This window comes from Poeciliopsis prolifica, unplaced genomic scaffold, assembly GCF_027474105.1.
Source record: "Poeciliopsis prolifica strain line A6 unplaced genomic scaffold, Auburn_PproV2 SCAFFOLD043, whole genome shotgun sequence".
Lineage (NCBI taxonomy): Eukaryota > Metazoa > Chordata > Actinopteri > Cyprinodontiformes > Poeciliidae > Poeciliopsis > Poeciliopsis prolifica.
The window spans coordinates 1,058,195-1,072,627 of NW_026562418.1; the positions used below are offsets into that span (position 1 = coordinate 1,058,195).

Genomic DNA, 14,433 nt, shown 5'->3' on the forward strand with positions numbered 1-14,433 from the left:
AGGATGATGCGGAGCTCCAGGCTTTCAAAATAAAAGGACTCAGGCTGCTGTTGTTGATTTAATTTAGCTGTCAGAAATAAAAATAAATAATAATAATAATAATAAACACTAAGCATCTTAAATTTATATCAGCAATTATCTCAGATCCACAAGATTTTTTTTTGTCTTCAATCTCAAACTATTCTTAAAGCAGAGCCGGTTCTGTTATTATTGGTGCTCTGGGCAAACTACTTCTCTTCAGCCCCCTTTTCTCTTTCAACTACACTAACAAGACCCGTTCTGCAAAAAAATAGAAAAATAATTTATATATATATATATATATATATATATATATATATATATATATATATATATATATATATATATATATATATTTCAATTTTCATCAAGAAAGTTATCCAAATCATTGTGTTTCGCAAACATAACTTTATTTTGATTTCTTTTTTTTTTAAGCATTTCTTTTTCAGTTTTGAAAGTGGAAAAAAAAATGTTGGAAGGAAAAAACAAAGTCATGCACCTGGACACCTCGGATACATTTTACGTACGGCGGATATCGTCATGCTCTCCTGATATTTGTACATATAATGTCCACTGACAGAAAAACAATGTTAAGATGAGAAAAGGTTGAGTCAGACTTTAGCAAACGGGGGCAGAAATTTATTTTGCGGGTGTAGGGAGGGGCAAAAAATACTTATTTTCCTTTCCTTTTTTTCTATTAAATTTGTGTTTTTAAAACATTGTACTTCATATTAAACTCAAAGGCCTAGATATTGCACTAAATATTGTTTTAAGAATTTTATGAATAAAGACAATATTTCAGTATTTGAAAATTATGATGTGATTGTACACTTTTAGGAACAGTATGGAGCTAAAGCCCAGGGGATCTATTGAACCTATCATGCATCAGTTGATAGCTGCTCATAAGACAACATATCCATCAATCAGGGTTACTATTATGACCACTTGCCTTTCTTCCAGAACCAGCATTAACTTCATCAGCAGTATGGGTGACAGTAGCTCATCTATTAGCCCGGGTCCGATTTTACTTCCCACATCCATCAATGAGCCTTGGCTTCCCACGATCCTGAGTCGCTGAGTCATCGGTGTTCCCGCCCTGGGTCTCTTTTCATAGACATTGACCACAGCGGACTGGGAACACCAGCCCAATATCCTCAAAACAGCAAGAGCTGCAGTTCTGAAGATGCTCTGATCCAGACATCTAACCATCACAATTTATCACCTGTCAAACTCACTCAAACAACCAATTTCTCGCCCATTCTGCCCATCTACAATGCAGTACAGTAATTTCGGAGGAAAAATCCCAACTGCCAAGCAATCCCACACAGTAACAGGTGATGAAACAATAATAAATGAAATACATGTAATACTTCATGAGCAATTATTCAAAATAAAACTACTTAATTTTATATACATGTTAGAATAAAGGGGATGCAAATAGAACCCAATTAGAACTGGATAAAACGCTAACATGAATATTGTGCAGTAAAGCTGACTCAGACTCTGCGCTTTTATCTTGAAAGAATAATCGTTACCGTTTCCGGTTTGGTGCCCATGAATGACAGCGCCGTGAGCTGAAACGTCAGAGCTACGCACAGAAAGCAGCGCGTTTATCTACCCTGATGATGAACAGATTTAACTTAAGCCCACTTCTTCTCTCCACCTGACCTCTGTTCATTTAAGACTCTGCTCTAAAACTCGCTCACAGCGTGAAGGTGACATGAATTAAATGCTGTTGCTCAGGTGTGTGAAAACACGGTGATTGGATTCAAACAGCCTCTGACCTCTCTGGTCAGTTCATCCAGGTTATCTTCTTAATTTGTTTATACGGCAGTCGACGGCTGGCTAACGGTGGTGACAGAGGGTGTGTGTGTGTGTGTGTGTGTGTGTGTGTGTGTGTGTGTGTGTGTGTGTGTGTGTGTGTGTGTGTGTGTGTGTGTGTGCGCGCGCGCGTGTGTGTGTTTGTGTTGGCAACGCTCTTTGTTCCTGTTCTCTTCACTCAACCAGCTGGGCAATGTTCAAGTGTACCATTATGCAATATTTACCAGCTCCGCCTGAGATCCGAGCCGCAGCCTGTTTGGCTAGTTGCGCTGTCTCTCAGCACGCGGGCCCGGTCCAGCCAGGCTCTATAAAAAGACTCCAAGATGGCTCCTTCCATCGGCGGCAGCGGATACTAATGAACTAACACAAAAAAGGACAACACACCGTCTCCGGACACGGTCTTTAACAACATTCCCCCTACTCTTTAAAGCTGAGATTTAAATAATGAAATTTCTTGCTTTGTTTTCTCAATGCTAAATTAGCCAACACCGCCCCCTAGTGGACATCTAACAAAATAGCGCTGTGGTAAAATCCCTGGCATTTGTCGGATTCTTACGGAGTCCCTTGGGGGACATTTATAGCGTTCCCTTGCAATTAATTGGTAATTACGCTCTGACGCACAGTTGCAGTAAGTACATTGTAGTGACCATTTGTCCAAAAACCAAAAATCTTAAGCTAATCGCAGAAAAAGTGAATTCAACTTAAATAGCGACTTGATGCACCGTGAGTTTCTGGCTCAAGCAGTTCCAAAAACTAAAAACTAAAATAAAGTCAAAAAATGCAGTTCTTTGTTGATTCATTCCACAGTTGCACGTAAAACATGGTACAAGTAAAAGAGCCCTTATGTTTGGCTACCTGATTGTCTCACCTGCGGACTGATTGACTGGGTGAAGTTACTGTCTGGTAGACTGAATGCTGGATAGACTGGTAAAAAAAAAAAAACAACAACCATGCGACCACCCAGGCGCACAATGTCCTACCGAAACATACCTATTTATATTGTGCTCCAAACTGAAATTAATTCATTAAACAAATTTCTAACCAACAAACTTATTCTGAATAAATGAAATTAAACAGAAATTCTAATTATAAATGAACCAGAAAATTTAAAAAAATAAGCTAAATAATCCAAATTCTAAAAAACGTAACTAAAAACAGAAAACTGCACATAAAAACGTGTCCTTCATAAGACTTCCAAAACTGCCAGCAGATGGCGGTATTACCCCGTGAAAATACCTCAAAATAGTCCAGTTTACAATAGTTTATAGATAGGTTATTAATCTTTGAACACTTCATCATGAACAACTGTTTATTAAGCATGAGGAAAGTGATGCTGAATGCATCATTCCTTCACAGTGAGGAGCCTATATGCTAAAGAAAAATGTAATTTACAAATGCTTGTTGTGCTCACAAGGTAGTTTGAAATGGTGAACAAATATTTGCAAGACACCAGCAGGTTTTATCTTCTCATCCTTAAATAATACTAGTTATTGCTAAGAGAATATTTATATGCCTATAAACTATCTGTTAGCAACCTACAATAAGGTAGGTTTATTATCCTATTTTCTTTATTTGCTTCCTTCTTACAGAAAGTTTGTGTCTTGGCCCATGTTTGAGCTGTCTTGCCTTCATTTTACATTTTGCGCATTTTTATCCCAAAGATAAAAAACTTAGGATATCTTACAAATAAAATGTTAACATATGTAGACTTTCAAAAATGTAAGTTGTAGCGCGACAACTTTCGATATTGAAGGTAACTCAGAGACTGGTAAATACATGATTATTGTGAAGGGACATAATTTTACAGAAAACAGTATTACAGGCCTATTTAAGGAACCAGAAGAGTTAAAGACCATTACTCAACATAGACATATGGTGATATACTTTGTTTGTTAGCCTGACATAGCAGCGTAGAATAATTAACCTTTTTGCATAAATTTGTGTTTAACCCTGGTCACTGACAGGACACTGCCGCGCAAGTTTTATGCGTGTCACCGCTTTGACAAAACCAGTGAGAACCACATAGCTAAAAGCTATTAACTATTTGTACAAATTGTTAAACATGTTGCTATGGTAACCAATTCCTTTGAAAGGAGTGGATTGATGCAGGGAAACTGGTTGCATTGAACAAATGGACTGGAACACATTGACCCAATGTTGGGTGTTCATAGTTACCATCTATTCAGCAGTGAGTTACATTTAAATTATGATAAATTAATACACAGACGACAGATGAATAACTGAACAGAGAATTTATTTTGTGAAAATTGTTCACTTCTTTGCCGCCTCCTTTTGGAGCTTCATCACCTCATGCTTGATGATCTTGTTTCTCTGCACAAATAAAGAAAAAATAAACAATGCACTGATTAATGTGCTGCTTCAAAATGATTAACTTCCACTGCACACGTTCAAACTAATAACTCACAAGCTTCATTTGGCTACATCACACAAACCTTACCCGTTTTAAACTAATCCAGCTAATCATGCTAAATATAAATTTGTCAGTGTGTATAAAAATCATTGATAAAATCTAAATTTTAGTGGAAATATTGACAATAAAAGTGGGATTCTGCTTTAAGAATCACAGATTACATAATTTCACAGTGTTTCTGTTCTTTGATACAGAGTAAAAGCAACAACTTCCTCCAATTCTTGATCAATTACTGATAATTATTCAATAGTCTTGTACTGCTGTTAAATATGTAAGTATGCTGTTCAAGTTCATTATCAGTTTTTGATAATAATCAGAATGAAACAATAAAAATGAAGCTTTTTTTAGTCCGACTTCAACTGCTTTTGATCGCATTCACAACTCTGCTGTTGACATTTTTGGAAATCCATGTACTCAGTAGTGACAATTTACGGAAATAATCTGGTTTATGAGCCCAAAGTGGAAACAAGAAATGAACTACGGTTCCAGGAAGTTCTGTAAAAACAGCATTCAGGACCTCGGTGTGAAAACGTGAGTTTTGTTGGATTTTGCATCACTAATCAGAGCGTCCTGATCGAGGAGGCTGGGTCTGCTGTACTCACCATCCTTTTGGCCTTCATCACCTTGTAGCGGTCAAAGTCAGACATCTTGGCCCTCTGTGAACACAAAGAGTCAGAGGTCAGAGACAGAACTCATTCTTCATGTCAAAACTTTTTTCAGCACTCAAATTTCCAGAGTTTGTTTTATTTTCCAAACGGCAGAAGCCGATCAGCAACATCACCTGATTTAGCGTCATTAAACAACTCAAACTGAAAATGTCAGTGGGATTGAATGCGATGTTAGCAGCTTTTAGCCCACAAATTCACACAAGACACCCTTGTTCTGTTGGATGCAGTTTTTCAGCTTAGCAACTGTTTTTCTGTGTGACTTTACCGCTGCCTGCTGGTGTCTAGACTTGTTAAATCTCTGGTGATTGATAGTTGGACAACAGCCTAGTAGACGGTGTGTTTCAGTGCTTTCCAGGACTCAATCATTTTAAAATAATCCCAGCGGACTCACGGTGAAGCGGATTTATCCAGCATACACCCCTAAAGGTTTGTTAAATTTACCGATAAATTTATAGTATTTCTATTGAATAAAAATTCAACTGAATACTTGAACCAAACACTTGAGATGAACTCACTGTCAACTTAGATTTTCTGAAATAAAATGGAATGATGGACAATATTTACTGTGATAAATTTCTCAGCTTAAGAATGTAGTTGTCACTATAAATTGCAATTAATGTTATCGAAACCCCTAAACCTGTCCGTATTGTCTGGACTGTTCATTTTTACCATTTTATTTCTACTTTGCTCAATGAGAGCATCGATAAATACCTACATACACATTTGAAAATGTGACTAAATGCAGTTACAATATGCAGCTTATCACACTACTTTATGTGACCTGTGTCCAAAAGTAGCGCATTACACATGTGTGTGTGTGTTTCTCAACACCGGTACTTGTGTTTGTGGGGTTATGCACAATTACCCCAAAAAGTGGTAATAAAAATCAACATTACAATAATACGACATAAAGTCATGATAAAACTAGAAAGTCCATATCGCCACCCCCTAATAACATAAAAACAAAAAAAATTAACCTTAAAAAATAGAAGAAACATATTGTGACATGATTTTTACCTTCTGTCTCGCCTCGATCTTCTTGGCCCAGCTGCTCTGAGACCACTTCTCGTTGACTTGGGCTTTCTCCCAGGCTCGCTTCACAAACTTCTGCCGGGCGCTGGGAACCATCAAACACTCATTAGGAAATACACTGGAAAGCGGGGAAAAGGGTCCCAAAAGCTACCTGAATTTATTTGGATGCCAATCAATAACCTGCTGAAGTTCTCATGAAAGGACGTCAAGTAGTGCAACTTACAACTATAAAGCGAGACATGCGGCGCTGGCGAAGGCAATCACAATGTTTTTTTATGAAACAAACTTTTACCACAACAATCCCAGAGAAGCCCCAAATGCAAACGTTTGGTGAAAGAAAAGCAAAGATGCAGATAGCCATAATCTCCTGCAGCGTTTGCAAAACAAAGCCGACATGCAGTGGGATCTCATTTTCCTCTGCACCCATAATGACCGAATCTTCAATGTAAAGGTGTCTGAGCTCACCTGTGAGGAACTTTGATGACGTAGTCAGTGAGCTGCATGCACTTGAAGGGCATGGCTTGCCTCTTCACTCCTGTGCAGGGACCGTCGACAAGCGCCTGGAAAGTGCAAAGGCAAGTTTGAGTTGATCAAACTCTGGCTCTGCCTCGGGTCAATAATGCAAAATCCTCCCAAGTACTTACCCTGTTTTGGTCAATAACATCTATAATGGCCACCAGCTTGCCAGCATGGGGACCAAAAGATATGTAGGCGACACGGCCGATCTCTACAAAGCGTTTGAACACCTGAAGAAACAATAAGAAGGCAGACGGAACTCAATCTGAGAATAAGCAGGCAATGACATTAAAGTGCGAGTGTAACAGCGCTGTACAGTTTAGCTGGCGTCGCTAATGCATCGTTTCTAACGCTTAGCAAAACACACCTGAGAACCTTAAAATAAGTTACAACACAACACGAACACACATGCTTAATGAAGCTTAAGTTATAAACCCATAAATATTGTATTTCAGTCGATCACCGGGTAGCTTTGGGCCTACACGGCCTGGCAGACCACGTTGTGCTGCGGCTACTAGCCGACAACACGCTTCGACAAGGCAACAGAACCCACTACAAGCTAACCAGACTTTTAATAACGTGTCGAATATAGGTTTATAAGGATCTCAGGAAAGTGTGTGCAAACTTCAGCGATGGGAGAACCTCTAAATGAGACGAAATTCAAGTTAAAATTTCTCCGACTCTCATGGCGAACTCACCATGGTGGCAGTCCGGAGCAGAAAGGACGTCACAGCTTCCGCTCGGCGCTCATACGACTTCCCCTCGCTACACGCATGCGCAGTGGAATAATGACGAAGTTACAGACAATAAAGCGTTTTATAAATATGCACACGAACCGTGACTGTCAACTGTAGTTAAAAATTGGAAAGTAATAATAAAATAGTCATCTTGGTGTATTTAATATGTGTTATTCACACCCTCGAACGGCTTAAACAACATATGGTTGCGTAATACGTTTGTTACCTTCATGGGATAAAAGACGATTCCAACGTCAGATAAAACTGCTGAATTCAAACCTAAATAGGGTGTTACAAACCAAGGGGTTGATAACAACAGCTAACTGAGGAATAGTTTCAAACTGAAATGGTTTCATTAAATAGCGAGCCTGTTGGCTAGCACAACGTCAAATTGAACAAGAGTGTTTGTGTTTCCAATATTCAGTCAGTCCCTAAATGCAGCATGAAGGTGTGGCGAAACAGACGAAAGTGCGGAAGTTCATTTGTGGCAACAACCTCGAGAACGAGGCTGTTGATCTCGAGCTATTTGTTGACCTTCTTTTTAAAGGTATGTAGACGCTCTTATTTTAAACTCATTTGTGATTATTTCAATTCCGCGTTGGGTCCAAAACTGTTAAGTTACATTTCGAAGTAGTTTACTGACCAAAAATATAAAGGAGTGAAAAATAAAAAAATTAAAGTAAGAATGCCCAAATTTGATGCTTTAGGTGCGTATCCGATATATTCTTAAAAGAACAAAAGCGGAAAGTCGGAACAGTTTTTAAGGCTTCCAACTACAGGAAGTGAAAACAAAGATGGCGCTTTAAGGAGCGCCTCTTTTGTTGCGCAGCTGAGAATGTTTCCATAATATACGTATTTTAAAAAAAAACATCTGTTCCAGTATTATATAATCAAACTTTCTGAGCTGTTTTAATTAAAATTGAAATCACTCTGCTTAGATTCATCATCTGATTAAGTTATTCTTCATTCTTAATGTATTTATGGTGTTTTCCGTCAGACCCTGAAAGCGGCTCGAAGGTATGGAGAAACCGATCCAAAGGCGGAAGTTGAGCAACCAAAAGCTCGAGGTTGATCCTCTCAAGGTAACATGTTTAATTTATACAAACATGGCCATACGGATTTATTACTCTTTATTTTCATAAGTTTAAATCAATGCAGAAATACTGACAATAACACAATTACAAAATAAATTAAACGTTTGTGTATGTGCTGTTTAAAATATTAAAGCAAAATACCCTAAATAATATCTTTTTTGTTAAAAGATACTATCATTAGTTAGAAAGTCTATTAAAATTGGCCCATTTTTTTATTTTTATTTTTCATCAAATAATCTGTTTGTATTTTATGTATATCCATATTTGAAGAATATTTATTTATTGCTTGTTGTTGTTTAAATTGACAGAAACCCAGAATGGCAGAGTGTCAAAAGTAAGTAGCCAGTTTTCTCTTAAACTTGAGGCTTTGTAAACTGACTTGAAAATCTGTCAGTGTGACTTCAATTGTGAGTCATACAAATAGTTTCATTTTGTGATGAGTCTGAGTCAGTCTGAATAATATTCATCAGGAGTTTAACATGTTACTTCTACAAAGAACTTTTTCAAGATTATATTTGTTATTTAGTTTATTTGGTGTAATGGGTCATATCTTGTGAAAGGGGATTATTCAGTGTGTTTCCCCTTGGATAAATTCGTAGAAAAGTGGAAACACTTTTTATAATCGCAACAGTGATGGCCCGTTGCCTCCTTGACACGTTCACTCAACTGTATACTGTACTGTTCTTCTAGTTGCACAAACTCCGACAGGCATTTGATCTTAGAAGAAGTGCATTTCTTTTTTTTACTTTGGCTTGGTGAGTGGATGTCCCACTTAGACATGATAAGGAGTTAGCTTTCACGTCTCTTAACTCTGCCGCACTATTCGGTGCCATAGCCTGTATGACCAAGGCACGTACACAAAATAGCATGCGATGATTGGCTGCATAGCGAAAGTGAACCGTATCGTATCATTGGCTGGATTCCTGTCACTCACTGAGTTCGATCGCAAAGTAGTACAGAAAAAAATTTTATTGGTTCCTAGTCAAAACTGATATCTGTGCTCAATGTCCAGTTTACATTGGACTTTATTTTATGCTACCTAGATTTTCTTGTGCACTGAGAATATGCGAGTGGTGCGCGATTGCGCAGACGCGCAGCTTAGAGGGAACATTGCATAGAACTTATCAATTGGAATTAGATTTACAAAGTAAACTTGAAGAAGAAAGCCCAGAAATGTGGCTGGAGTTTTGCGTGTTGACCTAGAAAGGCATTTAATTCGAAGCAGCCTTGGTTCTTCAGTTGGAGCTGTTCCTGGGACGTCAATCTGGGAAGAAGCCTCTTGCATAACTGATGACAAGAAATACGATCTGACCTGAATAAAGTCCTCAGGACAACCCCAGGACGGAATAGAAATAAATGCTGAAGATGATGCCAGACTGGCCCTGTTTCACCTGAGACCTGACACTGCTCTGGGAATCTGTTGCGCTTTTCACGGCTGAAATGTTGTGGACTCAAGTCGTTTGGCTCTTCTTCTTCTACAAGGTACAGAGGTGAAATAAAAGGACCTTCCGGCTCTTAACACCTGAAAGGTAAATGGATTTGAATATTTGCATCACACTGTTCCAAATTCAAGCCTATGACAGAGTGTCTGAAAAGAAAACGAAGATAAGCGAATTCTTGTGCTGACAAGTTCTAGTTGGGCGTGGATCACAAACCATGTTTCATAAGGAGTGAGAAAATGTAAACGATCAAGTGAAGACATGAGGGATCCAACCCCGTAGGATCAAACGATGGCTCCGTCTCCTGGACAATGAAGTACATCAAATTCTTTTGGACTGTGCACCATAAGGTCTGGTTCCGTTTGCTTATTTTCCATCATAATTTTGCTCATTTACTGCGACTTGGATTAACGTGTTCTTGTTTGTTGCAAAGACTTCAGTTAATGTATATTACACCTGTGTAGCAATAAAAACATGTTTCTTTGATTTTGTTTGTTTTTTAAGTGTTGGAAGATTTAAAGTTGAACAGCGGAAAATAGTTTTTTCTACATCAGAAAATCTATGGAGTATTGTTGAAGGAACGATGAGTTACCAGCTCCAATAATGTAGATGCACATTTATAAAGTCTTGTCCTGGGACACATCGACCTATGATGGAAGGAATCTGGAATTGAACCAGAACTTTAAAATTTCAAGATGACTACTTTAGCCTCTGAGCCAGGAGCATCAACCAAGTGTGCATAGAAATGAATGTACTTTTCAGAAGTCTAAAATGTCTGTCTTCTAATTCATCCTATGTGATATTCTTATTTTATAAGACATAATTTTGGGATTTTATTTTCATTAAATACTGGCAACCTTGGTCTCACCATGCTGTTTTGAACATACAATCTGTTTCTTTTTTTTAAACTGAAACTTCAGAAAATGAAACCTCAATGTTCTACAATGTGACAATAATAAAGTTTTTTTTTTTTAATTTATTATTTATTTAATTTTCTTGTTTGGTAGTTGCTGCAACTCTGTTAGGTATAAAATGTGGTAAATACTTATGATGTTTTTCTATCGGACTTGAAAATACGAAGAGTCACTTTTGTGATGGATATTTGTTTACAAAGGCCAGCATTGGACAAGCTATATGCAAGCACAAAATCGCTGTTCTCAGAGCAACTTACCTACAAACCTACCCTAACGTAAATACCTGATATTTTGAAGAAGCTGGAGTACCTAGTGAGAACTCACACATGGACTGGGAGAGCATGAAGACTCCCATCAGGAAGGCCCTTTACTCCAATAGATGTCAAATAATCTTCAGAATGTAGATTAAGAAAGAAGCTGTGGAATTTCCTGGGATGATGATCCACTCATACAAAGTGGGTGATGTTTGTCTGAGGAGCAGATGGAAGAAGAGAGAAGAATAAAACCCAGAACTCGAGCCCAAACTCCAGATCCGATATCTGTGTTGTACATGATCTCTGAATAAACTCATAGTACCAAACATCAATTTTGGGAAAAAAAAACTAAATCTCTCTTAGTGATGCTACTTCTATGCATAACAGATAAGAATTAAAGTTGGGTTTTTTTGTTATTTAAATTGAGAAAAAAAGTGTGAAATGTATAATATAGACTGAAAAAAGATGCTTTGAGGTTGGTTGTGTTATTTCTAACATTTTTTTGGGGGATATTTTTTGTATCAGTTTCAGTTTGGAGGATTTCCAACAATGTAATGGAAAAAGAGGTAGGGATCATATATCTCTATTATATTTGAAAATGAAAAGGTTTTTTTCTTCACAAGTTCCTGATATCTGTGATGTCCTTCAGTTCCAGATTATCTGGCAAAGGTGTCAAAGATTGTGTCTGAAGAAAAAGGCAAAGAAATCTCTCTGGGTTGTTCAGTTGGGTCCAGACTGACCATTGGACCAGTGGAGGACACAGAATATAATGACAGCCCTGCAGTGGTGAACGCATGGGGAAAGTTTTATCTTCCCAAAACAACAAAGATGGAGGTTATCGGCTATGTGAAGGGAACTTCGTACCCATGTGACCAGCTTGTTCTGATGACCGGTGAGGACCAGAAGGTGTACGGCTTTGATGGAGACGAGCTGCATCTGGTGGCTTCATCACTGTATGAGATGTTCAAAGAGGGAATAGCCTACCCTGCATCCCAAAGTTATTACTATGGGGAGCCTTTCAAAGACATGGTGAGTGATTGACTGAATGTGTGAACATTTATCCTGAATGCCAGCCTGGGATCACTAACAATGTGTTTTATGCTCAGACCAGAGAGGACTGGGCGAAGGTGAAACCGGGCCCTGAGGGGAAGAGGTTGGAAGAGGAGCATCGTAAACTGGTGGCTTCTTGCAAAGACGCATTCCTGCAGAATCTTAAAATCATCAGACAAAGACAGAGGTGGGTGTCAGAATAAGCGGTGAAACATTAAATATTTTCATAAAACACAAACATGCTTTTTTTTTTTTTAACTTGGAGCTATCTTTCCTTAGTTAGCCCAACTTGAGGCATGAAAATACTGTTGCATCTCTAAATATAACAGTTTTAGACTGGAACTGACCAGTAAATGATACTGGATCCTCCTATAGAAGCAAGACTGATGTTTAGGTTCAGTTGGATTCATAAAAAGCAGTGGAGCTCTTCATAGAACCGTGTTAAACCCACCATCGAAATCATTTTCTATTCTCTTCCCTGCAGGTGTCATCAGCAGAATGGCAACATCCTCCCCAAAAGCAACATGACTCAGTTGCAGAAAGGTGGAACGTGACTAAGTTTTTGTCATTCATGTAGTTTAAAAAAACCAAGCACTTTATTTTGTTCTGTGGATGTTTTACATGATTTTGATAAACATGGTATGTGTTATGAAATAATAAATGACATAAACTGTCTGGTGTTCTCTTCCTCTCAGTAGAACAGTTGGGGATCAATCAGATATAGTCTAGTCAGCACAATCTAAGGCTGCAATGGTACCTGCTTGACTGTAGCAGCCAGAGCTGCTACTGTCCTGTCTGTAATAGTTTTGCCTAAGTGATTACCTAGATCAATTAGGCAACTTGATCTGGAACCTGCAATTACATCATCTGGTCAGCGACCAGTTGGTAATTGCTTATAGTATTGCAGTATAATACAGTATTGAGATCTTAGACACTAAATAATTTTTCAGAAACACCTCTCAACATGAACCCTAATTTATTTAGTTAGGTTTATTCTTCTTAAACATATTTTAACATATCTGAGGCTGAAAACCCGGCTGTTAAATTTGTTAATTTGGAGCAGACCTCAGAAACTCATATAGGCCCAAACTTGTTTTTAACAGCATCAGCCGTCGATGTGAAGATACTAATTCACATATGAAAAAGGGGAAATTTCTGTATGAGGATTTGTAGTGGTGTGAAAAAGTGATTTTATTTTTTTAGGATTGTCGCATCTTTTTTTCATATCAAATTTTAGCTAAAGACAACAAACACAAAATCCAGTTGGCAAATCATGGTGTTTGTTCTTGAAGAAGAAAGAAATCTGAACCCTCATGGCTCTGTGAAAAAGTGATTAATCACCCCACAGTTAAAACATGACTTATCACACCAAAGTATAATTATTGCCACACCTGTTCTCAATCACAGGTCACTTGAACAGGACCTGCCTGAGAAAGTGAAGTACACCAAGAGATCGACGTCACAAAATCCAGACATCCTAAAGAAATTCAGCAACAATGAGAAATAAAGAAATTGAGATTGGTCAGTTTGGAAATTGTAATAAAGTGATTTCTAAATCTGTGGGACTCCAGCAAACCACAATGACGGTTCATTATCCACAAGTGAAGAAAACATGGAGCAGTGGTGAACTTCCCAGGAGGGACTGACCAACCAAAATTACCCCAAGAGCTCAGCAATGACTCATCCAAAACATCTGAAAACAGCAGGCCTCACTTAAGGTCAGAGGTCATGCCTAGACAATGAGAAACAGGGTGGGTTTCAGTATTCCCAGAACACATCTTGATAGTTGGGAAAACATTTCATGAACTGACCAGACAAAAGATCTGTCTCCTTTTACACCTGGCGCAGGGATGGGCAACTCCAGACCAGTGTCCTGCAACCGTTACACGTGTCTTTACTTCAACACATCTGAGTCAAATATTGAGGTCATTAACAGGACTCTGAAGAACCTGACTGCACTTAGGAGGTGATTCTACTATTTGATTGAAGTCTGTTGAACCTGAGAGACATCTAAGAGTTGCAGGACACTGGCCCTCGAGGGCCTAGTCTGCCCACCCCTGAGCTTGAGGAAAACATCAAGCTGTCTAGATGAGAGTGGCCCAGTCAAAGTCTTCAAATAAGGAAGGGGAAAGCATTTCTTCACACATATTAATGGTCATTCAATCAATGACTGATGATTGATAGACATTTCTTGTCTATCAATGTGTGTATTATGTGATGCCCACTAGTGTGTGCCCACAATAGAGGAAGAAAAGGAGCATTCACTTCTTTAAAGGTTTATGGGGTTATGTAGCTATTTTGTTTCTTGTAACGGGCTCATATATTCAGGATTTTTCCCGGATTGCTAAACCGATCTATGAACTGCTCCAGAATAATTTAGGTACAGCTCAGACTTCAGCCCGGAGTGGGAAGTCCACACACCCCCAACTACCTTCCAGAGCACCAAATCCACCTATCCT

General features: G+C 38.4%; 2 protein-coding genes across 2 annotated transcripts; one reads left to right on the forward strand and one right to left on the reverse strand.

Annotated features, from left to right (window-relative positions):
- Positions 1-4,076: 4,076 nt before the first annotated feature.
- On the reverse strand, positions 4,077-7,260 carry rpl14 (ribosomal protein L14). Its single transcript, XM_055055882.1, has 6 exons — positions 7,185-7,260; positions 6,615-6,716; positions 6,436-6,530; positions 5,956-6,055; positions 4,873-4,926; positions 4,077-4,170 (listed from the first exon to the last, which is right to left on the reverse strand). Exons 1-6 carry the CDS (start codon positions 7,185-7,187, stop codon positions 4,111-4,113), a joined length of 414 nt encoding a protein of 137 aa, XP_054911857.1. The 5' UTR covers positions 7,188-7,260; the 3' UTR covers positions 4,077-4,110.
- Positions 7,261-7,658: 398 nt separating this feature from the next.
- Positions 7,659-12,649, forward strand: LOC129376295 (uncharacterized). Its single transcript, XM_055055881.1, has 7 exons — positions 7,659-7,770; positions 8,221-8,305; positions 8,626-8,651; positions 11,450-11,490; positions 11,574-11,953; positions 12,031-12,161; positions 12,459-12,649. The coding sequence occupies exons 2-7, from the start codon at positions 8,243-8,245 to the stop codon at positions 12,526-12,528; spliced, it is 711 nt and encodes a 236-aa protein (XP_054911856.1). The 5' UTR covers positions 7,659-7,770; positions 8,221-8,242; the 3' UTR covers positions 12,529-12,649.
- The last annotated feature ends 1,784 nt before the right edge of the window (positions 12,650-14,433 follow it).